Source organism: Gobio gobio (genome assembly GCF_949357685.1).
Source record: "Gobio gobio genome assembly, chromosome: 19".
In the NCBI taxonomy this organism is placed as follows: domain Eukaryota; kingdom Metazoa; phylum Chordata; class Actinopteri; order Cypriniformes; family Gobionidae; genus Gobio; species Gobio gobio.
In genome coordinates this window covers 28,763,846-28,791,261 of record NC_137112.1, presented here as the reverse complement: position 1 = coordinate 28,791,261, position 27,416 = coordinate 28,763,846, and the positions used below count along the sequence as shown (strand labels likewise).

General features: G+C 38.4%; 3 protein-coding genes across 8 annotated transcripts in view; 2 read left to right on the top strand and 1 right to left on the bottom strand.

The window, feature by feature from the left end:
- The window catches only part of sfmbt1 (Scm like with four mbt domains 1), a 39,272-nt gene extending 33,492 nt beyond the window's left edge, over positions 1-5,780 (top strand). For all 3 annotated transcript variants that reach the window (XM_079845235.1, XM_079845237.1, XM_079845236.1), the window contains exon 21: positions 4,448-5,780. In XM_079845235.1, coding sequence (XP_079701361.1) covers positions 4,448-4,588 — 141 coding nt within the window. In that variant the 3' untranslated portion in view covers positions 4,589-5,780. The remainder of the gene's footprint in view (positions 1-4,447) is intronic.
- A 921-nt stretch (positions 5,781-6,701) lies between these two features.
- On the top strand, positions 6,702-27,294 carry LOC307143562 (store-operated calcium entry regulator STIMATE-like). 3 transcript variants are annotated; one of them, XM_079845261.1, is made up of 10 exons: positions 6,702-7,657; positions 12,224-12,272; positions 12,455-12,550; positions 12,689-12,810; positions 14,428-14,540; positions 14,701-14,778; positions 16,463-16,612; positions 17,682-17,792; positions 24,428-24,548; positions 25,823-27,265. In XM_079845261.1, the coding sequence occupies exons 1-10, from the start codon at positions 7,486-7,488 to the stop codon at positions 25,927-25,929; spliced, it is 1,119 nt and encodes a 372-aa protein (XP_079701387.1). In that variant the 5' UTR covers positions 6,702-7,485; the 3' UTR covers positions 25,930-27,265. The 3 variants fall into 3 exon arrangements, with proteins under 3 accessions (XP_079701387.1, XP_079701385.1, XP_079701386.1); XM_079845259.1 differs by lacking the exons at positions 24,428-24,548; positions 25,823-27,265 and having other exon boundaries at positions 17,658-19,519; XM_079845260.1 differs by lacking the exons at positions 6,702-7,657; positions 12,224-12,272; positions 12,455-12,550; ... (3 more) ...; positions 16,463-16,612; positions 17,682-17,792 and adding an exon at positions 21,439-24,312 and having other exon boundaries at positions 25,823-27,294.
- LOC307143564 (uncharacterized protein) lies at positions 16,606-21,548 on the bottom strand. 2 transcript variants are annotated; one of them, XM_079845263.1, is made up of 4 exons: positions 21,252-21,548; positions 20,106-20,208; positions 19,813-20,017; positions 16,606-17,757 (listed from the first exon to the last, which is right to left on the bottom strand). In XM_079845263.1, the coding sequence occupies exons 1-4, from the start codon at positions 21,516-21,518 to the stop codon at positions 17,715-17,717; spliced, it is 618 nt and encodes a 205-aa protein (XP_079701389.1). In that variant the 5' UTR covers positions 21,519-21,548; the 3' UTR covers positions 16,606-17,714. The 2 variants fall into 2 exon arrangements, with proteins under 2 accessions (XP_079701389.1, XP_079701390.1); XM_079845264.1 differs by lacking the exon at positions 21,252-21,548 and adding an exon at positions 20,742-21,112.
- Positions 27,295-27,416: the final 122 nt, after the last annotated feature.

The following is a 27,416-nucleotide window of genomic DNA, read 5'->3' as shown; positions in this document are numbered from 1 at the left end:
AATGGTGTGGGGGATGTTTTCTTGGCACACTTTAGGCCACTTAGTGCCAATTGGGCATCGTTTAAATGCCAAGGCCTACCTGAGCATTGTTTCTGACCATGTCCATCCGTTTATGACCACCATGTACCCATCCTCTGATGGCTACTTCCAGCAGGATAATGCACCATGTCACAAAGCTCGAATCATTTCAAATTGGTTTCTTGAACATGACAATGAGTTCACTGTACTAAAATGGCCCCCACAGTCACCAGATCTCAACCCAATAGAGCATCTTTGGGATGTGGTGGAACGAGTGCTTCATGCCCTGGATGTGCAGCCCACAAATCTCCATCAACTGCAAGATGCTATCCTATCAATATGGGCCAACATTTCTAAAGAATGCTTTCAGCACCTTGTTGAATCAATGCCACATAGAATTAAGGCAGTTCTGAAGGGGAAAGGGGGTCAAACACAGTATTAGTATGGTGTTCCTAATAATCCTTTAGGGGTGTGTGTGTGTGTGTGTGTGTGTGTGTGTGTGTGTGTGTGTGTGTGTGTGTGTGTGTGTGTGTGTGTGTGTGTGTGTGTGTGTGTGTGTGTGTGTGTGTGTGTGTGTGTGTGTGTGTGTGTGTGTGTGTGTGTGTGTGTGTGTGTGTGTGTGTGTGTGTGTGTGTGTGTGTGTGTGTGTGTGTGTGTGTGTGTGTGTGTGTGTGTGTGTGTGTGTGTGTGTGTGTGTGTGTGTGTGTGTGTGTGTGTGTGTGTGTGTGTGTGTGTGTGTGTGTGTGTGTGTGTGTGTGTGTGTGTGTGTGTGTGTGTGTGTGTGTGTGTGTGTGTGTGTGTGTGTGTGTGTGTGTGTGTGTGTGTGTGTGTGTGTGTGTGTGTGTGTGTGTGTGTGTGTGTGTGTGTGTGTGTGTAATTTAAATTTTTTTTTATTAAAGCTGTATTTCATTTTAAGGCCTGTACACACCGGGACGAATATCGCGCGCGCTTATCGCCAGCGTTTTTCGTGCCGTTTTTCGGCGCGTCTTGAGTGTTCACACCCAAGCGATTTTCACTGGCGCTGCGCCGAGTGAACGTGCACATTCAGTCGATGCGCTCGCGGTACACAAGGTGGTGCTGCGGCACTTTAAGCCTCTGACACTCGCTTGTCACACAGAAGGAGAAGAGAGACAGTATTTACGTGCTTGCCAAAACCATAGACATATTATGTATATGGACAAAACCATTTACACACTTTTTGCTAACTGGCAAGCAGCATTAGCAGTTCATCTTCTTCTTTGTCTACTTACTACTTCTTCGTCGTATCAATGTGTGCTCGGGGTCGGCAAGACCGTTTTGTGCTTGAGCGCCACCAAGTCGTGTTTTACTGTCACTTCAGCAGCTCCAGGCACGTGAACAAAAGCGCCGATCTCATTGGTCGGACAGTTTTTTACGCGCCGCGTCAAAATAAAAAAACGAACCCGAGGCGTTTTTTTAAAAATGACGCTTTTACGCCTGGCGTTTTGCGCGTCGGTGTGAACACTCACATTGGCGCCCATTGTTTAGTCCCAAGGCGTTAAACGTCGGCGATAAACGCGTGCGAAAATCGTCCCGGTGTGAACAGGCCTTTAGAGTCGAGCCTTGGCCTCATGAAAGCAATTTTTTTAATGAGATCGGTGCCATCCGGTGGACACATTGAGCATTTTTATCACGCAATAGCACATTTTTACCACTATAGTGGATCTTGCGTTTTATACAAAAAAAATTTAAATCGTAGCTTCATCGGAATGGTCCGAAACTTGGTGACTTTATTGGTACTTGGTATATGAACACCCAAAAAAATTGGGGACAGGATTTGAAAAGTCTAAGTGGTCGTAAAAAAAAATAGTCCGACTCAGGACTAGTGTTGTCACGATACTGGAATTTCTAACTTCGATACGATACCTAAAAAAGTATCGATATTCGATACCATTTTCAATACCACAGGGAAAAAAACGCTGCATATACTGTCAAATAGATATTTTTTATATAATAAAATGTTTTGTCCATCTATTGAAAGTCTAGGCAATTCTTCTGAAGAGATCACTTTATATGATAAAGCTTTTAAGCTTTTTCTCAAATATATAAACGTTGATCAATTACCATTACAATTATCTCACTAATTGTGTTGCAATAGCTTACATACAGCACAAGGAAGCTTGATTTCAAATTGAATTTAAAAAGACGAGTAAACAGTAATAAACTGAGAAGAAATAAACAAATTACAAACAATAGCACAAATAAATACAATAGAATAAAGATACAAATTAAATGGACTGCTTCATTTTTTCAGGTAGGGCTAACAGTAGTATCAGATAAGAATCTGAATTTAAAAAAAACAAAGTAATCCAATTTAAAATAACATTGGATAATCTTCATTGTAAAAAAATAAATACAGATTAATCCATTAAAGTCACACAAGTTAATGATTCAAGAGTAGTAAGTGATCGTTCGTCTTTTTGTTGTTTGAATGATAAATAACTGCTGTCCCTTTAAGATCCGCCGCACGCATGGATCCTAAACACTCCTGTTACCCTGTTACACATTCTTCCTGAACTGTTTACGACTGTGTTTACATTAATACTCACCAAGATGGGCATTGAGACATTTTTTGAGTGTATTTGACCATTAATAAGCTGGAAAAAGGAGCTAATTTTTGCCCTTGTATGTCAGAGGCGGCTTTATTACGGTAACGTTATGTGTGTGCGCTTCAGATGCGAGCGCGAAATCTGTGGGAATGAGTAGAATTAACGTTTTGTTTTGGCTGAAACTTTACTTGATAAAGTTTTAAATATGGATATTTTTCTTACACAAACGCATCGATTCGCTTCAGAAGGCCTTTATTAACACCCCGGAGCCGCGTGGAGCACGTTATTTGACTGACAGATGCATTTTTTTTATGGACTTCAAAAACAGAACAACTATTACTGCTATTCTAATGCTTGGATTAGCCAGAACTTTGGTAATATAACTCAGATTTTATTAATCTGAAAGAAGAATGTCATATACATGGATGACTTGAGGGTGAATAAATTTAAAATTTTTGGGTGAACTAACCCTTTAAAGGGATAATTCACCCAAAAATGAAAATTCTGTCATCATTTACTCACCCTCAAGTTGTTCCAAACCTGTATGAGTTTCTTTGTTCTGCTGAACAGGTTTGGAACAACTTGAGGGTGAGTAAATTATGACATTTTCATTTTTGGGTGAACTATCCCTTTAATGCCAAAAATGAAACCCCTGACTTAGCGTAATGGTTGATTGACAGGAGAGAAGACTGCCTTTCATTGGCTATGTTTACATGCAACCAAATAATCCATTAGTAATCGGATTGACGTCTCAATAGGACTGAAAAGCCTTCATGTAAACATCTTAATCGATCTGATTGAGCTCGATCCGAACGAAATTTCGATCAGATTGAAAGGGGTGGTTTGTTCCTCTTGTAGTCCGATCGAGAGAACATGTAAACACTTGATCGGATTGAAAACCGAAACTGAAAGGACTGCGCATGTGCTATGACGTAGAAATAGCGTAATGACGTATGATGTGTGGAACTATAAACGAGTGTCCTGTCATTCTAAAATTCTCCTTTCACTCTCAGCGTCTGTGAAGTGGAGTAGGACAACGTCCCACCAGTCCTTGTTTAGGATATTCATCTACGGAAAACTGGTTTTGTGAGTGGGGACGGGCATTTTTACAGTGTGATAAAAGCAGCATGGCACAACGGTTCATATGCTCAGTTTCCAAATTATGACCAGAAATGGATAAATATTAAGTCTGCTGTATAAAACAAATAAAGAACCAATGTAGGAGAATGGTTATTATGCACAAACGGCGGGAAACTCTGTATATTTGTGCAGTGTTAGGGCATGTCAAAAAATAAATTCCAATTTGAAGCTTGTGACATAAACGCACGCATCAACCCGATCACTTTGTTAAGCGTTCATGTAAACGCTACATTCAGACTGAATTCCGATTGAAACAAAAGTTGTGCATGTAAACATAGGCATTGTTGTCCAGGAAGAAGCAAAATTAGGGATGACACTTTATACGAAGCCCCCACACGACATACAAAAGTCATTTTAAATATCATGGTCGTGAGTTAATAATTTCCTTCGTTTTAGCTAAATTGTGGCAATGTTATACTAATTTGTCTCCTCATTTTCATTCAGTGAGATAGTGGCCATGATCTACCTAAAATGAGAGAACGAGAATGTGGCCACAACATAAGTTGTGGTATTTCTTAATTTGTGGCCAGGATATCTTTTTATGTGCAGATGTTTGTAGGTTTGAAAAACTGGATCTCAAAATGCTTTGGGCTCCATGTAAGCAGATGTTTATATTAGGAGTAAATCTGTTTTTTTTTTTTTTTTTGCCTCACATGCTTATTAGTCCTCATTTAGGATCCTACATGTGTATATTATTCAACTCGTTTTCATTTACCTTCCAGGAAATTGACGGTCAGGCGCTGCTTCTGTTGAACCTTCCCACTGTACAAGAGTGTATGGACCTGAAGCTCGGCCCTGCCATCAAGCTGTGCCATCACATCGAGCGGGTCAAGCTGGCATTTTACCAACAGTTTGCCAGCTGAGGGTGACCGTCTGTAGAGAAGAGTAGGGCATTTGACATTTTAGGTGACTTTCCTAATGTTTGTGATCTTCCTTTTGCTCTATGGATCATAGAACCTTTAAAATCACTTAGCGCTTTAGACGCCTCCTGTACCATTAGTTCTTCAGCAGGCGCAGTTGAGATTAACTACTGGAGGGGCGTTTTTCAACAGGGTCAATTTGGTACTTTGGGTTCCATGGTTAAACCTGGGTTGGAGGAACTGTGTCTGCAACAATAAGCAAAGCTCTTCACTTGTTTCTGGAACCTTTATTAACTGTAGAGCGGATGACAATGCAATTACCTTAAGCACAAAAAAGAATTGCCCATGTACTGTAAGTGGTATGCAAACTTGTACATACAGGAGTGTGAATGTAAATACTGTAAATAACCAGATGTTAATTTTAGCGGGACTGCTTTAATGTTCCCATTTCGGTTTGGTTTTCTATAACAGCTTGAGAATTACACTGTAATACAACAGTGCAAAAGATGAGGCATGATATATGCCTGATGCTGCCATTTTGGTTTCTGTAAATACTAATAAGCATTTGCTCATCCTAATGATGCATTATTAAATAAAAGTGCAGAGTAATAAAAAGTAATGAGGTGTTGGTTAAGACATAAGCACACAAATATATTTCAGGTTACGTCACTGATTGTGATAGGGAAAATATGAATTGTGGCAAATCCAGGGTCTATCAACAACACCAAATTGAAAAGAGTCTTGTACTCTTACAAATGTGTCTGCTCGTAAAAGTAATATTTTTTAATATCAAGTAGAATGCAGCATCTGTGTTTAAATGCATATACTGCATTCAATAATTTCAGGGGCCTCTATGTTGTAATGGTCTAAATAACTGGTTTGGTCTTGCATTGCAAAGCTCTACCCCTATACAACCAGATAGAATCATTTGATTCATTATCTATGGATTGTATTTGAATTGGTAATGAGATATGCAACAGTCTCCCTTTTCTTGATTTAACAGTTCATTTCCCTTCAAGTATTTGTGCTGGAATGAGAAAGATGAATTTGGAACCTCGTCTAGCCACAATCCGTTTTGTTCATTTCCTGATTTTCACCCGTTTAATTAAAGGCTGTTGAATTAATATTGCTTTACTTTTGATTACATGTTGGTGGAAAATGTTATTTAAAAGAAAATAAAAATGAACAGAATCTTGCCGTTGTTTTTTTTTTCAGGAGGCAAATTTAAAAAAAGCATGGGGTTTTAAGAAAACTAAATGTATTTGAGTTTATGTATATTTTCATAGTTAGAATATGCCTTTATAGACCATTAACATTTACTGAAATGTTGCATTATAATTATATGGTCTCTCGTGTGTATACTACTGATCAAATGTTAGGGGTGGGCAGGATTTTATGCTCTTATACTCACCAAGGCAGCATTTATTTGATTAAAAAAAACAGTAATATTGTAAAGATATAACAATTTAAAGTAAATGTTTAATGTAATTTCTTCCTGCAATGACAAAGCTGAATTTTCAGCATCATCATTCTAGTCTTCAGTCACATGATCCTTCAGAAATCATTTTTATGTGTAAACTGATACATTTTTCAGTATTTTTTGATTAATAGAAAGTTATAAAAAAAATAAATAAAAAGAACAGCAAATTTGAAATAGAAATTGTCTTTTTAACATAAATGTCTTTACTGCCATTTTAATCAATTTAAAGCATTCTTGCTAAATAAGTGCCATTTTTTTTAATTGTAGTGTATTTAAATGTTATAAAAGAGAGAATTGACTTAAAATAGCTTAAAGAAAAATGCACTTATTATTAATTGTAACAATTATAGACTCCACAACATTATATATATATATATATATATGATTCCAGATTACAATTGTGACCAAATGCATTCAAATTGATTCATTGTGGTATCCAAGGAGTACAATGTGGTCCCTGAGTTGCGAATAAATTGGATTAAATAAATCAAAATTTTAATACATTTTACAAAACAAATACATTGAATTTGTCGTTCAGTGGGTGAATTCTAAGATTTATTTTAGAATTACATGAACTGCTGCACCTGCTGCGATAAAGAATCTTCTAAAACTGCATATCCCATCATGCTCTAGCACGACGCGACACAGTGATGACGCAGTAGAACGTCGCGTAAATGAGTGGAAACGGCACCTGAATTCAGTGGGAAAGGAAGTGTCGTTCCTTTACGGTTAACATATCTTTTAACAAATACGTATGCGAGTAGTTTGGACGCCGACCTTCCTGAATCTGAGCAGATTCACAATCAACTCTTGTCCTCAAAGCAGCGGTGGCCGGATTTTCCTCAGCTGGTTTGCTAGCAAGACCGCCTGACCGGACTCTCTCGCTATAAAACAGCAGAGCTACCCAATCAGCCGCTATTATTTTGCGTTTCTTAACCAGTAATAACGGCAAGTGAAGTTTTAGACGCATTATTACCTGACTCAATTTAACCGTAACCGTTTAAACTGCTTTAATTTAACCGTGAATCCACAGTATTGTATTCTGGCAGAGCTAACCGCACGCGCTCTTTAATAATCTAACCGATAAATGTCTCCATGACAACGTGTGTGTTGTAGTAGCATTGAGCATCAATGGTATACATCTGAGTCTGTAGCATGTTTGCTCGATGCTAAAGAGGATGTTTATACAGCACAACCTGCTGACAGATATTAGGTAGCTCACAGCTGGATGGCGACGCATCGAGGTCCAGTATGAAACACGATACAGCTGCGCTTCAGTAACCGTGACTGGAGGCTCATAAGAGAGCCTTCATTATGTGCGATAGCTGTGTCATCGTCCTATCGATCACCTCCACTACCCGAGACTGAGATTTTGTGTCTTTTTTTTAAACACTCGTCGTGATCCAGTAAGTCTTGCGCAATGGCGGGTGTTGGGGTCAGTGAGCTTTCGCGGGGTCAGCTGCCGTCTGCAGCCTCCAATTCCTCATCCACTGATCCTAATGCACGGGGCTGCTCCAACGGGGACTTCATGAACACCTTCGGCATCTTCCTGCAGGGCCTGCTGGGAGTGGTGGCCTTTAGCACCCTTATGTGTAAGTAACGTTATAGTGTAACTCTCTTCATGAAATCAAAATTCACTCTATCTATTTTCTGAATGCATGTTGTAGACAGTGTTGGTTGTAATGCATTACAAAGTAATTAGTTACTGCAATTTAATTACTTTTCTCTTGAAAAAGTAAGGGATTACTCTTAATGTTTCTATAATTTACTTTTGATGTAATTGGATTTAATGTCAATTGTATGTCTAATGCTAAAATGTGTTTTTAATGTAACCTCCCTTTAAATGCTTTGGTCAGCAATTTTATATTATTTATTTGAAATGATGTCTTTATTTGATTAACGTTAATTGATTCCATCAATCAGTTACTGGTGGACAAAATGAAGCCCCACCCCACATTTGTTCTTGTTCGAGGCGCCATTTTTTACGGTGGCCGAGAGAGCTCAACGTGCTGCAACTCAAGAAAACGCATGCAAATAGAAAAAAAAACCAGCAAAAAATTAAGAAAACATCTTCATCGGTTTTACAACATTTGCTGCAAAAGTCCACAACACAACCAAGTACAGAAACTCTGCAAAACCAGACCTGGCGATCTCATTCTCAAGCCACCCTCTGCGATGATCAGAAAATAAATTATGTACTGTTACCAGAACATCTTCAGCTCTCATCGCTCAGTTTTTAGTTTCACTTTCTGCAAAGAATAATTTACTTGAATTAAACAAAAAATACTGTTTGCGGCTCTTTAATGTGTCATGATCGCTGTAGCGCCTCAGTTAAAGCTGCTCGTAAACCGATTATTTCTTCCCTCTAGTTCACTGATAAGCATGAAATAAACATGAATGAACACTAAAAGAAATGTTGTTTCAACCGCGGAAAGACATCAGTACACACCGTTTTTCCAAGTTCAAGTCAACGACGTTCATTTACGAACTCTCCTGACTGCTTTGTCGGACAAAACGGCAGGTTCGGCTATGTGATTGGTCAGATCGCCTGTCAATCAAACTTGCGGCGAAGGGGGAATTGCTTGCGTGATATCTATTGACTTGTCTTGATGGTTTAAAATGCAAACATTTCCAATATTGTTTGTGACGTGACATTTGTCTTAATCAACAATTGCTCAAGTAAATTAAGTAAATTATTATTTATTAATAATTATAAATTTTCACGCAAGCCCCCCTGAGAATGTAAAATAGTTAGTAGACCGCTTAGTTCAGTGTTTACTCTTCAGTGGTGTGATCAATGACCTGAAAGGTGAAGTTTTCTTGTTTATTTTAACGTCCTGATCATGTGTACTGTTCCGTTGTGAGTTTGCAGCCGGTTTCTGTATTTGGTCGCGTTGTGAACTTTTGCATCACGTGTTGTCAAACTGCTGAAGATGTTTTATCTATTTGCATGTGTTTTCTTCAGTTGCAGTGCGTTGAGCTCTGTCGGCCACCGTAATTTTTTTCTTGAATATACATCATAATAGGGAAGAAATCATAACGTCCATTTCAGGCTGGGCTTAAACCAGAGAGGGTCTGGCTTAGATTGACCTCATATTCATCTACCTCCACTTATGAGTGCAACACAAATGGACACTTTTTACACACTGTTAACACATTTTCAGTTATTAACATCACAAATCTAGCAACTTTTCTTTACATTTTTTATTAATGCATATTTTATAACACTATCCGTTATTTCACAGACCAGGCTAAAGTCTAGTCTCAGACTAAAATGCATGTTTGAGCTGTTTAACTGAAAGCAACTTGCACTGACATATCTTATATATTTCAGTGCCATTGTTTTATCTCAAGATGCACACCAGTAATGCTCTCAAATGTCCTAATTAAACTAAGGCCTAATCCTGGCTTAATCTGAGCCCTGTCTGTGAAACCAGGCCTATATATTGTTTTCTTACAATGGCCATAAATGATAAAACAGCTGAGGGATTAACGGCAAATTTAACATATTTCTCTCTTCTGACCAACATGAGCAATCTCTCAATGTTTTTGGAAAATGGGAAGTCATAGAAACACCATCATGGATTTTTTTTTTTTTTTTGCTATTGGGGCAAAAATGGGAATGCAAAAATGATATGTTGAAGTTTACGTTTACCCAACTTCTGCTTCTGAGAACCCTGGAAATGTAAAAAGGGTCCATCAACAACCGATGCGTGGGACCTCACCCTACATTTTTTTTTTCTGATAATCAGTTACACTTGGATGTACATTGTAGTATAGAAGAAAATATTTGTTTCTACTTTCATTTTAATCATGACTTTAAAGGGACTTCCATCAATTCTGGTTGACTCATTGAAGACTTGAATGATTGGTCCTAGAAGCAGGCAGGTCAAGGCATGTCAATGAGTCATGAAATGCTGACGCAGTGATTTAATTAAAGACTGTGTGTGAACACATTTACCGGGTTCATAACAAACCCCCATATTAGATTGTCTTTGACTTCTGATTGGCCACACCCTCTCAGATGGGTTCTGAAGTTGTGAAGGTCATTCACAGACCTATTTGGACTCTTATTGACATGAAAGAACCTGCATCAAAAAGTTAAAGGGCTGCTTTAAAAATCCCTCTAAATGAAAAACTCTTAAGTAGAACAGTGAAGCCAAAACCACAACTAAAACTATAACAACAGAGTAAAGATCTCATTGAGAATATTTTTCCAAGCACAGAGCGATTGAAAAAACATTGGTTCTCGGTGTTGGCTAATAATTACATGGATTACTTTGTATCTCTATGCACAGAAAAAAAAGTCTCATGAAAAATGTCCACCTAATTCACAACATTTGTAGGTAACAAGCAAGGCAAGGGTATGAAAAGTCCTCACAGCCTGGAACATAACATTTATTTCCCTGATCTGCCATTTTCGCTATCCTCGCGTGGCGCTTGTTTCTTCACAATACCTGCAGAACTCCCGATGATTGTATATGACATGTATATGTTCACATGTAGGCTTAAGTTATAGTAATGACGTTACGTTTTGCAGGTCTTACTGAAAATAAAGACTAAACTTACCACTCAGAACTGAAGCGTCCATTTCCAATCTCAAAACAATTGATTGTTCCTCAAAATATCCATCTTCGTCAGAAACGGGATCAAACGTGTAAGGTTGGATCCATAATCTCTCCATTTTTATGACGGACAGCGTAGATCTGTTTGTTGTCACTGAAGCTACTGAAATGAGCCGCGCAGTGAAACAGCCAATCAGAGCAGAACTCTCCATTAATATTCATGACCCTTCCAAATAAGGCAAAAACAGACCATTTCATTCTAGGGACAATTTCTAGGGTTGTAAATGGACCTGTAAAACCGTATCTGGACAAATTTTACCCATAAATAACTTGCATACCCTCTATTTAGATATCGGAGAACAACTTAAAATATTGTTTCAACTCATTCTATGGCACCTTTTAAACAGAAAAAAATAAATAAAATCAGTACTTGAATGTAGGTATTAAGTTTCATTAAAAAGGTAACATTTTGAGCAAAAAGCTGAGAAAATCATGATTTTGTCAAAGACTACATCCAGATGGTACTCAAAACTATGATCAAAACAGAGATGGAGTAGATCGAGTCCATCAACATCCCCAAAGCCTCACAGTACTATAGCTCGTCCTGGGTTGACATTTCATTCAGTAATGTTAGGCCGTTTTGATTTATATGCTGTTTAATTTTAGTGATTGTGATATTTTGCATATGACTACATGTGATATCGCTTGTTTCCGCATCTTCTTTTCGTGTGTTTTGGTCAGGAGATTAAGGACCCTTTCAGAAGATGTCATAGCGTCCCCTAGCGTATAACTGAAAACACGGAAAGCCTGAAATAACTCAACAGACTAGATGATAATAACTATAAAAATCACTACAGCAGTCCAATAGAATCGGATAAATCAGAGAAATATGAGATTCATTTTAAGTTGTGTCATGTAGTCTCAGTGGTTATGCAAGCTGTAATTGTAAAGAGTTGGAGATTGTGTTCAGGGGACACAGTTAATAGCTGTACACAAACAAACAGCCATTGTGTGAAACAGGCTGTCCTTTATTTGTGTGAACCACTGGGTCACGTTTGGCAGCTAGGGTGGCTGTACTAGCGCTTTCCACTTCTTAAAAAGCGGCAATTCTCACCTCTTTTTTTAAAAGCAACACTGCAAGCAATTGCATTTATCTTTATTACTGTCCTCTCTGATGCCGCTTATGTTTTTTGCTGTCAGAATCTAAAAGTCTATTTAAAAACTGTAAAATTCAGTTCACACACCTCTTCCTAATTTCTTTATTTCAAATTTAATTGCAGTAATCTTTTATTGTTTCTTAGAAGAAATCTTTTAATTCGTCTTTTAAATGAATTTCTGACACTTTTTTCGGGTTTGTTTTTGTGTGTGCATGTAGGAGGCTCTTTAAACCCATGATGCAGTTCCTCATTCATCTCTTCCCCTTTCGAAATGTTAATGTTATGTATCATTTATCGGCCTGTGTTTTTATAGCGCTAAATCAGAGAGAGCCAGCAAAGTGTTTTTTAGCATCAGCACTACTCCCATGTTGGAAATGTTATTGATCCCCGCATTCTTCCTGCTACCAATATGAAAGCTTCTGTTTCCTCTCCACAGTGAAACGCTTCAGGGAGCCCAAGCACGAACGGAGACCCTGGAGAATCTGGTAAACTGCCATTTTGTGTCATTAGCAAGTACTAGATATTTAAACGCATGCACGGTCAATGCTGCACTCCACTGACCTGAGATTCGTCTAGCGGCCCCTCTCGTTCCCCTCGTGACTTAATGGTGAGTTCTAACCAGGTCTCCTTCCTCTCACCGCCCCCTCCTCCCCTTCACCTCTCTCAGGTTTCTGGACACCTCCAAACAGGCCATAGGGATGCTGTTCATTCACTTTGCCAATGTCTACCTGTCTGACCTCACAAAGGAGGACCCATGTTCACTGTGAGTCTGTGTACGCGTCGTTGTCAATGTTTCCCCCACACATCATTGTACTTCCCGCAGTGTTTTGTGTCTGTGGTTTTTACATATATACAATCGGCTGTGCTCAGCAACCCAACTCCCTGTGTTTTGTTTTCAAAGATACCTGATCAACTTCCTGTTGGATGCGACACTGGGCATGCTGGTGATCTATGGCGGCGTGAAGGCCGTTAGCGCTGTGGTTGAATGGAGACAGTGGGATTCGCTGCGTTTTGGAGAATATGGTATGAGCCTTAACGTCAATTGTCTGGAGTAAATTAAAAGTCCAGTGGGAACCGCGACTTCATTATGTGAATGTGGCGTCGTATAAAGAGAACGGGCCTCAGACTGATGGATGGGAAATTGAGTCAGTCCTTTTTTTCCTAAGCATTGTCTGATTTGAGTTCTGTGAATGAAATTCATTTCAAATTATGATAGAAATCTTGTTCTTCACGGACTATAATGGCTGTCTGAAACCAAACAATAAGTCTAATCAATGACAAAGGCAGCGGTTTTGTAAACTGGTTTTAGACCATCGTTCAAGGCACTAAAATCTCATGTAATGATCTTGAACTAATTTAGATGAGCTTTAGAGGAAACTAAGTGACTATTAAAGACTGAAAGGCTTATTTGTTAGAAGAAAAATGTATAAATTAAATTAGTTTTTGTGATTTACTGGTTTGTACCGGATTAAAGGGATATTGCATCCAAAAATGAAAATTCTGTCATTTAGTCACGTTCAAGTTGTTCCAAACCTGTATATATTACTTCGTTCTGCTGAACACAAAGGAAGATATTTGGAAGAATGTTTGTAACCATGCAGATCTCGGCAGCCATTAGTGGGAGAAAAAAAAATACTATGGTAGTCAATGGCTGCCGAGATCTGCTTGGTTACAAACATTCTTCCAAATATCTTCCTTTGTGTTCAGCAGAACAAAGAAATTCATACAGGTCTTGGAACAACTTGAGGGTAAGTAAATGACATCATTTTCATTTTTGGGTCAACTATCCCTTTAAGGATAAGGATTTTTTTACTCACAATTTCTACATAAAATAGGGATGCACGATATTGGATTTTTGCCGATATCCGATATGCCAATATTTTTCAACTCATTTTGGCCGATGCCGATATCGAAACCGATATATGTTTATTTTTTCCCTTTGTTTGGAAACCACCATTTTTCATCAGATTTCGGAGGTCTCCTTACTAAAAGGATACTTGTTAAAGAGAATATTTTATCTAAAAATAACAATAATAGTTAGTGATTTTTCATCCCAGACAGATGCAGTTGTAACCTAAATATTTTATTTTTGGATTGAATGTTTGTGCACATGAAGTGGGGGTGGCATGGCATCAGTTGATGCTGTCTTTAGCTTCACATAATAATAAAAAATCTATTATTTTAGTGCTACTTTGATTATTTTTCATCATCCATTTCATAAAATTTTATTACGCTATAGCACTCCTTGCACACTTGAGTTATTGCAGGCTCATATCAACATGTTAACATATCGGAAAGGCATATCGGCATAATTTTTTTTCTTCATATCTGCCGATTTTGATATTTTAAGCGTTTATCGGCCGATTCCGATGTTGTGCCGATAATATCGTGCATCCCTAACATAAAATATTTTTGGCTTGGCTTATAAATGAAAATAAATAAAATGATATTCATTAATAAAATGCCCCGATTTTTCAAAGTCTAGAAATCACTTTTTCACAATTAGGCTTCCTCATATATCCAGCTTTTTCAAGGCAGTGGGAATTTAGTTAATTGTTCATAAATCATTTGAAGTCAGCTTGAGGCCCTTGATTGAGAACCACTGTTTTAAAGTGTATCATTTGTAATGTTTGCGTGTAGGTGAGCCAGTTCAGTGCAGCGCCTGGGCAGGCCAGTGTGCTCTCTACATCCTCATCATGATGTTTGAGAAGGTCATGATCATGCTGGTCCTCCTCATCCCACAATGGAAGAAGGTCAGTCAGGTGTCCAAATACTAATGTATGTTGAGTTGTGGTTCATGTTCTGAACTTTTTTGACATATCTGAAGAAATATGTATTATCATCATGTACTGATAAATCATGGTCATTATAATTAATTGATCTGGATTATCATGTGTTTGTGTGTTGGGACAGCTGGCTACACTCAACCCAATAACGAATCCTCAGCTGGAGTTAGCCATCGTCATGCTAATCGTCCCGTTTTTCGTGAATGTAAGTGAAAATCAGCCTTCATGTTTCTCTATAGTTTAAATGTTTTGGGTAGGATTTTTGTTGTTGTTGAATGTTTCTTGTGCGCACCAAGGCTGCGCTGTCACATGATGCTTTTTTTTTCAGGATAGAAAGTTCAAAAGAACAGCATTTATTTTAAATAGAAATCTTGTGTAACATTTATAAATCAAACATAGCGTTAGTTCTGGTAGGTCACCATCAGTCAAGCTTGCATCAGCTGACTCTCAGCTGGTCCACGTCTACCTACACAGGAATAAGACACCTTTCTAATTTCCATCCCCAGCTCCTCCTCTCGTCAGTCAGGACTTGGCTTTCTGATATTGCTCTCATCAGACTTTTTTTTTTTTTGTCCATTCAATTATTGAACATTAAAGGAACACTCCACTTTTTTTGAAAATAGGCTCATTTTACAAGTCCCCTAGAGTTAAATAGTTGAGTTTTACCGTTTTTGAATCCATTCAGCCGATCTTTGTATCTGGCGGTAGCACTTTTAGCATAGCTTAGCATACATCATTGATTCTAATCAGTCCATTAGCATCTCATTCAAAAAATGACCAAAGACACTTTCAATATTTTTCCTATTTAAAACTTGACTCTTCTACAGTTACATCGTGTGCTAAGACCAACTGAAAATGAAAAGTTGCGATTTTCTACACCTATATGGCTAGGAACTACTTTCTCATTCCTGCGTAATAGTCGTGGATCTTCGCGGCCGTACCATGGCTGCAGCGGCACAATGATGGAACACAGCGCCTGAAAGTAGCCCCCAGCTAGGTAACTTTCAATGTGACCGGCTCTAAGTTAGTGTAGTTGCAGAGAAAGTTTCAGGCTTGCAGCCGACAAATTGTGTTGTGGATTTACCTGTCTGATTAGCCATGGTTCTGTGTGTTGTAAAGGGCTGTGATAGTAAGTCGAAGGTGTATACTACCACCATGATTCACAGAATACCAACGAATCATTGCGCCGCTGCAGCCATGGTATGGCCGCGAAGAAACTAGTTCCTAGCCATATAGGTGTAGAAAATCGCAACTTTTCATTTTCAGTTGGTCTTAGCACACGATGTAACTGTAGAAGAGTAAAGTTTTAAATTGAAAAAATATTGAAAGTGTCTTTGGTCATTTTTTGAATGAGATGCTAATGGACTGATTAGAATCAATGATGTATGCTAAGCTATGCTAAAAGTGCTACCGCCAGATACAAAGATTGGCTGAATGGATTCAAAAACGGTAAAACTCAACTATTTAACTCTAGGGGACTTGTAAAATGAGCCTATTCTCAAAAAAAGTGGAGTGTTCCTTTAATTATATTTGCTATACATTTATGTTGGTTCTGTTACCCTAAGGGGGGTTATCGCTGCTCTCCCTGCTCTTATCCATGCTAGACAATACCGCCAATCCAAACTGTATGCTATTTGTCAATCATCTTTGGTAGTGGTCCTGACAGAAATGTCTTTACTGTCACGATTAATTTAAGTTTCTTTCCACACAAAAAAAGTTTATTTCCGTCTTTCTGACCCCAAACTTTTGATTGTCATCCAGCCTTGGTAATTTTAATGATATTGTGCATTTGTCAAGTTTATAATTCATTACATGTATGACAGGTAGTTCTTTCTTTGTTTTAGCACTTCTGTTTGTGTTTAAACATGTGCCCCTGTGTGTGTATTCAGGCTTTGATGTTCTGGGTGGTGGATAACTTCCTAATGAAGAAGGGCAGAACAAAAGCCAAACTGGAGGAGAGGGAAGCAGAAGATGACCCTCGCGGCAACAGCAAAGTGCGCTATAGACGGGCTCTGTCACACGATGACTCGGAATCAGAAGTAAGTTACTCTTGCTGAACTCTTGAAGTGAGAAGAAGGATTACTACGAGCTGTTAATTGAATAAAACTTTAATTAAATTATTAATTGCATAATAATTTGTGACATGAGCACCAGCAACATGATCTGGTCTAAATGATTCAATCACTTTGACCCGGGCCACATTCAGAAGTTTTGTAACTGTCACATTTCTGTTGAAACTTAGATGATTTGTATGTTTCAACCACAGACGAATAAATCTTTGCATAAACGTAAATGACAACCTATGACAATTGTAACATTTAATTAACGGAATGTATAAAACTTTCAAAACAATAAGTCTGAACATGGGAGATCTGACACTTTTGCTGCTTCTCAAACATCTATGAATGACGGCACTTATTTAGAGTTTCCCCTGACCTACAGTGCCAAATTCAAAATCATCCCTCCACCCATGTACTAGATGGGACATCCCCTTTTCCCCTAGCACATTTGCATGACCGTTCCTCACTCTTTCCCAACACTTCAGACCTGAAGTGTATATATAACCATGGGAAGTCAGTAATGAAGTAGGTGTGCCTTTAAGAATGGGCAACACGGACCACAACAGATCCAGTAATAATAATGAGGGTTTTGTTTGGTGGATGAACAGAACTCCGTATATGTGGTTTCCTGATATATGTCGATTAGTTCTACTATGTTAGACCCGAAAACATTTCCTGAATACAGGACTACAACTTTTCAACTTGCTTGCAGCTTACCTGTCAGTGGTGATGGACTTGACACAAGGCAAGTCATTTGAGCAGGAAACTTATCAGTGAGAAGTCACTTGTGTAGCGTTTCCATCCACACCATGTAGGTGTCAAATATTCATTCACTGACATCCGTCATGTGGTTTAGTCAAGTGAATGTAGTCCATCGTTCTCACTTAGTCTCAGTCAGAATGCAATTGAGAATGTCGCCTAGTTTACATATTTAGGTTTGCAAGGAGTATTCCACTTTTCAGGATGAAATGTCACCACCTGCTTGTTTTCGAAAAAGATGATTAGTTGAACTGTCTTTGTTTAGCACTCTTCCTCTTGTGCTGGTCAGATCCTGTTCTCCGCAGATGACGAAATGGAGGATTCAGATGGTGACGACGATGTACGAAGAATCACAGGGTTCAAGCCTGTTAAGAAAAAGAAGCACCGTCTTGGTATTCCGGTTTGAAAACAAATCAGTTTGGACTTGAAGCCCATGGCCCCCGACTCATTTACCAGAGCACAGATCAGCAAGTTGAGGGCCATGGTGACTAACTCAGCCTATGAGTTGTGGGGTAACGGACCCAGGCTCCAGTAAACACACACGAGGACCCTCCCGACATTACCAGAAGGATTTTTACTACACTATGCCATAGATGATCATGAGGGTTTTGGACCAGCCTATTGAAGATAATCGGACCGTAATATTTTAACATTTAGTCTTTTTTTTGTTTTGCACATTCATAATTCTGCATTGGATATACAACACGAATACATCCTTGCATTTGAACCAATTAAAAACCCGTCTAAAACCTATACAAGTAACATGCTGATGTTGTTCCGCTGAGATAAGTACCTTTAACCATATGCATGTGATTGATCACACCGACTTGGACAAACTGTTCAAGGTCACTCATAGTCTGTTCCTAAATGTGTTTGTGAGCGTAGCTGCGGCAGAGAGTTTTGTGCTCGTCAGCTGTGAGGAAATTGTGCGTCAGCAGTGTTATGAGCTGGTATTATAATACAGTTGGTACGGTCGTGCAATGTCTGTTTTTAACCATAGGCAGCAGCCAAACTGACAAAGTACGAAAATCCAGGGGTGGTTGTTTGGCTTTTGAAAGTGTATCTGCCTCAAATCAGTGTGATGCTGTGTTTTTCTGCCATTAATGTTTTCCCTGTATTTATTTGTGGCCTATTAAAGGGACAGTTCACCCCTAAATTAAAAATGTATTTACTCACATTCATGTCGTTCCAAACCTGTATGACTTTTCTTCTTTAAAACACACAATATATTTTGAATAATGTTGCGGTCCAAAAAAAAACATTGGACCTCATTGATTTCCATTGTATAAACGCACACAAAAGACGGTTTTCAAAATGCCTCGTTTCACAGAAGTGCGAAAGTCAGGTTTGGTAGAACAATTTATTTTTGGGTGAACTGTCCTCTGAAATTGTTTAATTTTTGCTACGTGTTGCAGGGTAGATGCTATGTTGCAGGGTGTAACCTTTTGCACAGTTTGGTGTTGCATTATGGTCTCTTTATATGTGGTATTTACCTTCATTGTTTTTTTGTTTGATTTGTCTTCAAGCATTACCCTTCACCTCTAATATTTACCAGTCAAACACTAACCAGTGTGTCTTACTTCCAAATACGTTCTCTTCCACCCTGACACTTTTTTGCTCCTAAGGAACATTTGATTTTATTCCAACACTAAAGCACAGATATTTGGAGAATGATGATTTGCATTATGCATTCTCTTAAAAAAAAAATTTGAAACGGACTGCATGTGTCAGATTAGTTGTAATCTTTTAATGTGAAGGGAAGGTGCTTGTAGGTGAATGAAATTGGGAGTACAGGACCAATTGTCTTATTGCTTGTATTGTCTAACTGACATTTAATGGACCAAGTTTTTGGGAGTACCATGCTCACAGTATGGGCTTGTTTTACAGGGATGAATTGAAACCAGGCTTACTGATAAGGAGTTTAAGGTGGAAATGTAACTGCCATGCCCTCTCCGGGTTCCATTCTGACTATTGTTAGAAGAGTGATCTTTGGTTACAGTTGGAAGAGAATGAAACAAATTAGATGTGGAGAGGGGTTTTAACTACTAAACAATACTAGATGATGATTTAGAATTACTGACAAATTATGAATTTGTGTATGCTTTTGCAATAAAGTGTTAAAACGGCAATTTATGTGTTTGTTATTTATGATATGTAACCTTTCTTCCACAAGTTGTGACATTTCACTTGTAAAAGAATGCTTCCTGACCAGGAATTGAATTCAATCCATTGCGGTGAGAGGGCTGAATCCCAACCACTGGTTCACAAGGGAGTTGAAATAAACTTTTGGGAAACGAAGACTTTATTAGGTAACTGCTGTGCTCTCGCATAATAAAATTATTGTGCATTAGTGCGGATGCTAACATAGTTATCATTCTTGGTGTGAAAGGAACTTAAATCATTTTCTGGGTTTAACTTACTTTATGTCTTCCTCTTGAATGATATCAGGCACGTGGGTATCATCTGTTGGTTCCTCTGAGCTGTATGATGTCCCCCCAGGGGAATCCTCTAGGCGTGGCCTTTTAATTGGTGTTGATGTGAATGAAGATTCAGATTTGACTGGAAAGTCCTCATCGGAGCAGGACACACTAGCACAATTACTCACAAGAGGTCTGACTTGAATTGCTGATATTAAACCACACAAAAGGGAAAATAAAACTGGTGAAGCACAACGCAAAACTTAATCCACAAGTGAACTTATAGTTAATGTTACCTTTACTTCTCCGTTTTGTCTTTTTTTGGGTGAGTACTGCTTGGACCGCCACACTCTTCAGAACCGGAGCATAACATTGGCAGCCCACCTCTCGCGTCATTGGCTGTTGGAGAGATGCAGCAGTATAGCAATAAGGCAATGCAAAAAATGTTTTTGTTTAGCAAGCAATGAAGCCATAAACCATGGATACTTTTAACTTCAAAGTTTACACATTTTCAAAGGTTACGTGTACAACCTACTGCAGCTATATTCAAATTGCTACCATTGCGCTTTTGTCTATTATTGTGGTACATCTGATTTCAGATTTACCCACTTTCATGAATCATGTTATAAGATATTTTGAAAAATGTCCCAGTTTTTTGGTCCATAATGGAAGTCAATGGTAACCAAAGGTATTTGTTTATTAACATTCTTCAAAATACCTTATTTTGTGTTCTGCAGAAGAAAGTCAGTCACACATATTTGGAACATCATGAAGGTGAGTAAAAAAAAATAATTTAGTGTTGACTGTCCCTTTAAAAGACAAAAAGAACGTGGTTGGTCGTCATACATGTTTGTCAGACTGACATTTCCGGTCTAAGGGGGCGGGTCTTCGATAGAATAACAGATGTTGACCAGGCAGGCATAATTACTTACCTTCACAGTCTGTGTTGGACCAACGGTGTATATAGTCGGGATAGCCGTATCTATCAAGTTTAGAAAGTCAGCGAAGCCCATTTGGTACTGCTGTAAATTTGTGAAGCATGCTGGGGCGAAATGGCTCGCACACAAACGCGAGCTATCCGTTATTCCTCCTTCCTCAAAATGCAAAAATTCAAGCCAGCGGGCTCGCAACCACGGTAGTTTGGGGAAAGGGAACAGGGTATTGTGCGGATAGCAACCCAAAACGCACCTTTTCACCATATCTGTCGCTGGCTATGCTCACTCACTCAGTGCTTGGAAATCCGACGGTTTTAGTGACGCGAACAGGTTCTTTTTAGCTGTTCGTTTAAAAGAATCGGTTCGACAGATCCGGTTCAAAAGACTCTTGCGTCATGACGCTGTCACGTCACTCAGCAGCTCAGTCAAGAAAGGTCGTTTCAGAGGCGGAGAGCGTGATTACATTTTTGATGACAATGTAACACCTAAGAAGAAAACAATACTTACTCGTGCGGGAGGGGAAGTGCCTACAGTGTACAGAGTGGGAACGGCCGTGTCTGCTAATGTAAGGTAGCACGTTATCCCCGCGGTAACCATCCCCAAATTGGTAAAGGATTCATCAGAGAAATGCCTGTCACAAAGCCGCGAGCTGACACAAATACCCCCCTCTTCGAAATGTATAAACTCCAGCCACTTCTTTCGTAACCAGTTTGTGGTTGGGAAACAAAATAATGTCCTTGCGTTAGAACAGCCAAATACACACCGACGAACCATGATTAGTGATGGGAAGCGAGATCATTTAGTGGGAGTGACATTCTCGTTATGGAGAGCATCTGATTGGACAAAAACCTGTGTAGTGCTGGATGACTCATCAATATTTAGGTCCGTTTTCCTGGCAGATGTAAATACTATTGTTTAAATGTGTTACTCCTAGAGAGGTAGATGTAGAGCGTTGATCAAACATAAATAATGGGATAAATGAAAACACACAAGGAGGTATGGCATTGAATACATGTACACAAGACAGTAATAGAAAGCTGACAGTACCAATCTGTGTGTGTGTGAACCAGACCTCACGTGTTGTCTCAGAGCTATCCTCTTTGATTGGATTCAGTAACCAGAAAGCATTAGCAGACAGTATATCCGCAAATAAAAACACATGGACTAACAGCCACAAAGCTTTGTTTTAATATTTTAACTTTTACTGTACCTTCTGATTAAAGTGAAAAAAAGTTACGTTCTTCCTCATTATTTTTATTGTTTTCCAGTGCAATTGTCTAAAGATTCTTAAATCAATACAGGCCTAAATTTACTTCTGATACAAAATATGAAAAACCTTGTTTTTGTGTGAGTTTTTGCTTAAAAAACTCGAAAAATTTAAGCAAAATTTTTTTAATCTTGAATCTTGAATCTTAAAACAAGAACAAATATAATAATACTTTTTATATTTCGCAAAACCTTATAGTATGCCTCCTGAGCATTTTCCATACATGGCGTGCATCTCACTGTATCATTGCGTGATACTTTTGTATATTTTTTGTAATGTTTTAGCCTGGTCGCTATCCACTGCCATTATGGGAAGGAGGGCGTGCAGGACTATTTATAAAATTTCTGCTTTCGAGGTCCGAAAATGATAAAAGGACATAGGGCACTGGAACAACAGCAGGATGAGTAAAAATGGTTTTATTTTCATTTCAAGGTGAAATATCTCTTTAAGCGTATCGTGTGATTTTTATGGCCAGTGCTGAATAGTAAACATAATGGGCCTCATTAATGAAACACGAGCAGAACGAATTTGTGTGCAAATCGTTCGTAAAGCCGCTCTGACGTAAATTTTCGGATTCACGAAAATTTTCGTATTTTCAAAATGTTAGTTGGTACGAAAGAAATTTACACCTGCGCACTACCACGTGTAAATGTAAAACATTTGAACGTTCTGTGTTCTAATTTAGGCAAACTGATGACATTGCATTTTGATGCACTATGTACCATAATAATATTTCAAGAGTTGATTTGTTTGTTTTTTACTGTTCAACGTTGGGTAAAAGGCAGCGCTCGTCACTGTCACTTTTTACCAAGCCGTCCAATCACAGTGGAGGAGGGGCGGGACAAAAACTACACCGACCAATCATCCCACTGGTACACCGACTGAACAACAATAATGGAGAAGTTAATACTGCTTTCTTTAACGTTATTTTTTATATTCAGTTATATTCTTCAAAATGAGATACTAGTGTAACATTACTGCCATGGATATTCTGTATCATAGCAACCAAATTTTCTCAGCTGGAAAAACGCTGCCCTTGCAAAGCGCTTTCAAGCGCCACCAGCTAGCCGTTTTCAGAAGAGCACCGGGCATTTTTTAGCTGGCTAAAAATGCTTTGGTGGACACAAGATAATTGGATATTTATTGCTAGGCATTTGGTCAATTAGTCTCTTTAGCATTTATGCAAAATATTGGAGCCAAACCAGAGAAAGAATTCCAGAAGATTCCACAGCGTTCCTGCACACGTCATTTGCAGTTGTAACTCATGGGCGGGGATTATGCTAATTATGAATGAGCGTGCACGCGCATCCTATTTATGCATGTTTGGAATTCATTAATATACTCACGTTTAACTACCGAATCCGTGGTATACAAAGCATTTGTGAACCTGGAGGAGAGTTTTCGTAAAGGTCCATTTTACGCGCAAATTACTCCGAATTTGCTCGTATATGTACGAACATTTCATGAATGAGGCCCAATGTGCATTAACAGAATGTCCTGGTTTTTTTTACTTAAATTTAGCTCTGCCATCACAGGAATAAATTACAATTTAAAATATATTCGAAAACTTTTTTTAATTGTAATATTTCACAACGTTACTGTTTTTACAGTATTTTTTTCCATGGTATTCTTTTCAAAAACAAATATTTTGACCCCAAACATTTAAAAAGTAGTGTGCAATCACAATGGCTGAAGTGAAACACGTTTCTGAATATCTATTTTTATTGGCGCACACATGGCGATGGACCCGACTCATTCACAAAGGCTGACTCACCATCCCAGAAAATTGTTTAATGATTTGGTTATATAATCTGTGGCATGTTAACATCTCCATCATCATACACATTTGTCACAACAAGGCTTGTTTTGTTTGTTTTTTTATTCTGATTATTAAGCATTACAGTGATGAATTATATTGGTTATTGTTATGAAACAATTTTGTTTAGATTGGCATATAGGGTTCACATAATATCAGCCATGTCAAAAATTATCTTTTTCTTCCAGTTACAACTGCAATGCTTTGATTTGAACTTGTTGCAACAAAATATATTTAAACGTATGATGCATCAGTGAAGCAGGAATAGGAGGAGGTTGTTTTGTCTGTAATGTGTTCAGCTGTTCATAGTAGTCATACTCAGAAAGAGGCTTTCTGACACTGACTGCTGAGCTAATAATATATAATGATAAGAGAGAGGGGGAGGGGGCACGCTGATCTTGTAACAAGGGTATAAAAGACCAGGATGAAACGAAAAGTACACAACTTGTCCAGAAACCAGACCGCAACCATACAGAATGTCTCAGGTATGAAGATGTCTTTATTCAGTGTTTAGATCAGAAATAAAAGTATGTGTGTAACAACTTAAGTGCTGGCTACTGCAGACGTTTGTCTTTTTAAATAAAATTATATTTCTATTAGCCAGAGGTGAAGAAGAAGAAGCGGCCAGTTGTAAAAGAGGAGGATCTAAAGGGAGCCCGCAGTAAACTGGGGCTGAAAGGAGAGGTCAAGAGCAAGACATACGAGGTCATGGTCGAGTGTGGTGAGTTTGCCCTCATCTCCATCGACTTTTGACTATATGATTAGATTAGGGATATATAAAAATTGACACCTTTCAAATTCAGTCAGAACTTTTACCATTATTTTGATTACTGTATAAATATTACAATATTTCAAAACCTTGCAAAACCTCACAGTATGTCTGTCTTTAAAAGGTTTATAAGTTATTATAGTTAAAAATCAATTTCCTTATGGAGAAAGTAAATGGAGTATTCAGGAACCCGACTGTTGTACTCTATGGCCGAATCCGAAAACGCCCCGTATGCCCTCGAATAGGGCATTATTTGAAGGGACAGCCGTTTGTAGTGGTGTCCGAAAGCATAGTGGGCGTTATCGAGTGCACTCATTCAATCCCACATTGCACCGCAATAACGAGTGTACTGTACACACAACAGCTGCCCGAATTCACGCACTCGTTTCCATTCCAACTGTCTTTTGTTTTTGCACTTCTCGGCCACCGTTCCCTCTACAATCTCGGGAATGTGATGATGATTAGCCTTTGGCTTGACTACGTTATAAAACAGCTAATAATGTGTTGCTAATGTTACAGAGATAGGCTATTGTTGCCGTTCGCCATCTCAGTCTGCCTTTTAAAAGTCAGCATCCTTATAAACGTTTTGAGCATCATAGGAAGTCGATGGAGAAAAACATAATTCACCTGCCATTGCGCGAGGCGCTCTAACGTTACGTTGCAAAAATGTGACATTTGACATGATCATGATAACACACAAGAAACTTACTGGTATATCTGCATGTTGGTTCGCGCTGTCTGTCCCAGAGTAAATTGATGGAACCGCGTTGGGCTTTAGTATAAGTTTACTTGCAAAACCCAACTTTGTCATAATAAAATTTTCAAAACAGTTCTCTGGAAAATGCCTGCTGCAAACATAGATCCTCGATGGAAGTTTAGCACGGACATTACAATTATTCCCAATAAACTGCACCCATTTAGATCGGAGTTTCTGATCATTTGGTAATACATGAAGGCTCACCATTTGCCCTTTCTGAGCTTTGCATCCGACAACAGAGCATGAGTCAGCCATAGTGAAAAATATCAACAACATTAACACCGGGATAACCTGGCTTCTCCTGAGACCCCCTTGTTTCGCAGCAGTTAATAACCCCGCCCCGCACGTAGACGTGCGGTCTATACAACTAGATTTTTATGGTCTTTTAATGTTTTTAATTAATAGCCCCGATATTTTTTAAAGCATATTTAAGTGTAAGAAAACGCATGTTTGTTTGTTTATTGTGTAGAGCGCATGGGGAAGGTGGCGCCGTCTGTCTTCAGTGGAGCGCGGTCTGGAGGAGAGACGGTGCTCGAGAAACCCAAAGCTCCAGCAGGAAGCGTGTTCGGCAAATGATGAACTGAGTGCTGAATGGACGAATGCTCTGAGAGCGCATGGAGTACGTTTTAGGCATCCACATTATGAATTAACCGTAATGTGGATATTGATGTTGCATATTTGCGAGTACAAGTGTATGTTTTTATACTATTTGATGTTTCTCTCCAATTGCACTTGAAAAATTGAATGTGCTAGTTTCTAGATTCATGTTTTCTATATAAAACGTTTCCTTAAAGTATCACTGAGTCACCAAGTAGCCTATATATTTCTCTGTCTTAACCTTTATGACCAAGTCTGTCATTTCAAGCATTGTGAGCATATTATTCTGTCCAAATTCGCGGAAGGATGGTGGAGTACAAATAAAAATAAAATTTAAAGGATGTAACCACACATAAATGTCCTTGTCAAGTTGAAGGTAAAATTGTCTATGGATGGTTGGTTCAGTATATCCATGAGACAGTTTTACATTATACTCTAATAATGTGAGTGTCATCAGTGAAGCAATAAGGGGCAGGGATGATCACATCAGCTGGTGAAGTGACAAAACAGAATCAGAATGTATTTCTTTCTATCTTTTTCTTACACAAACCTATCGTTTTTGATTTCTGAAGACATTGATTCATCCACTGTGGTTGTATGAATTTACCATCACGATCACTGTGTGGTTTTTCAAACATCAACCCAGCGAGCGGCACCAATTTACTTGCATTGTATGGACTCATTGTAATTATTGTCCTAAAAATCTTTGTTTGTGTTTATTTGAAGAAAATCAGTTCTAAACATCATGGATGTCAGCATGAGGGTGAATAAATGATAATGAAATACATTTTTTTTGGCTAAACTTTACAGGTTTTCCTCAATCACTTTAGCTCAAGAATTATTATTTTTCTCAGAACAATGTTCAGATCTCTGAATAATTATTTTCTTGTTTACATCAGATTTGAATTTCTTATCAATTTAAGTAAATCACATGTTTTGGCACATTAACAAAAAAAGTCAATTTGCTCAATAACTTAAAGCACAAGGCTTGTTGATCAACACATGAGTTGATTCTCAGTGAAACTGTCAAACCCTTCACAACTATTAAACATTTCCATCATGTGAGTGTTCACATCTGTCAGACATGCATATCTGACAGGACTGGCATTGAAATGAACTAGGAATCACTACCTTAACAATCAACCAATCAAGTTTGGAAGCATATAGGCCTATATGGAGTTTGCCCAGCTCGATCACTACCATTTTTTAACATGGGGGAACGTCACACCCCTAAACATCAGCAGCTACAGCAGTACTGTATACATACATTTGTAATTATACATTTATTTTTGTAAAAATGCATGTATAAATGTATTTGTATAAATACAAATGTTCATTTTCTTTGTTATTTATTTTGTTTCCTAGCAGCGCTAGTTTATAGGCCAAGGCAGAGTTTTTAGCTATAATTTATTTATATGTTGAGGCGAGCAGTGGTATCACCGCGGTTATAAACTTATCAAGTGACA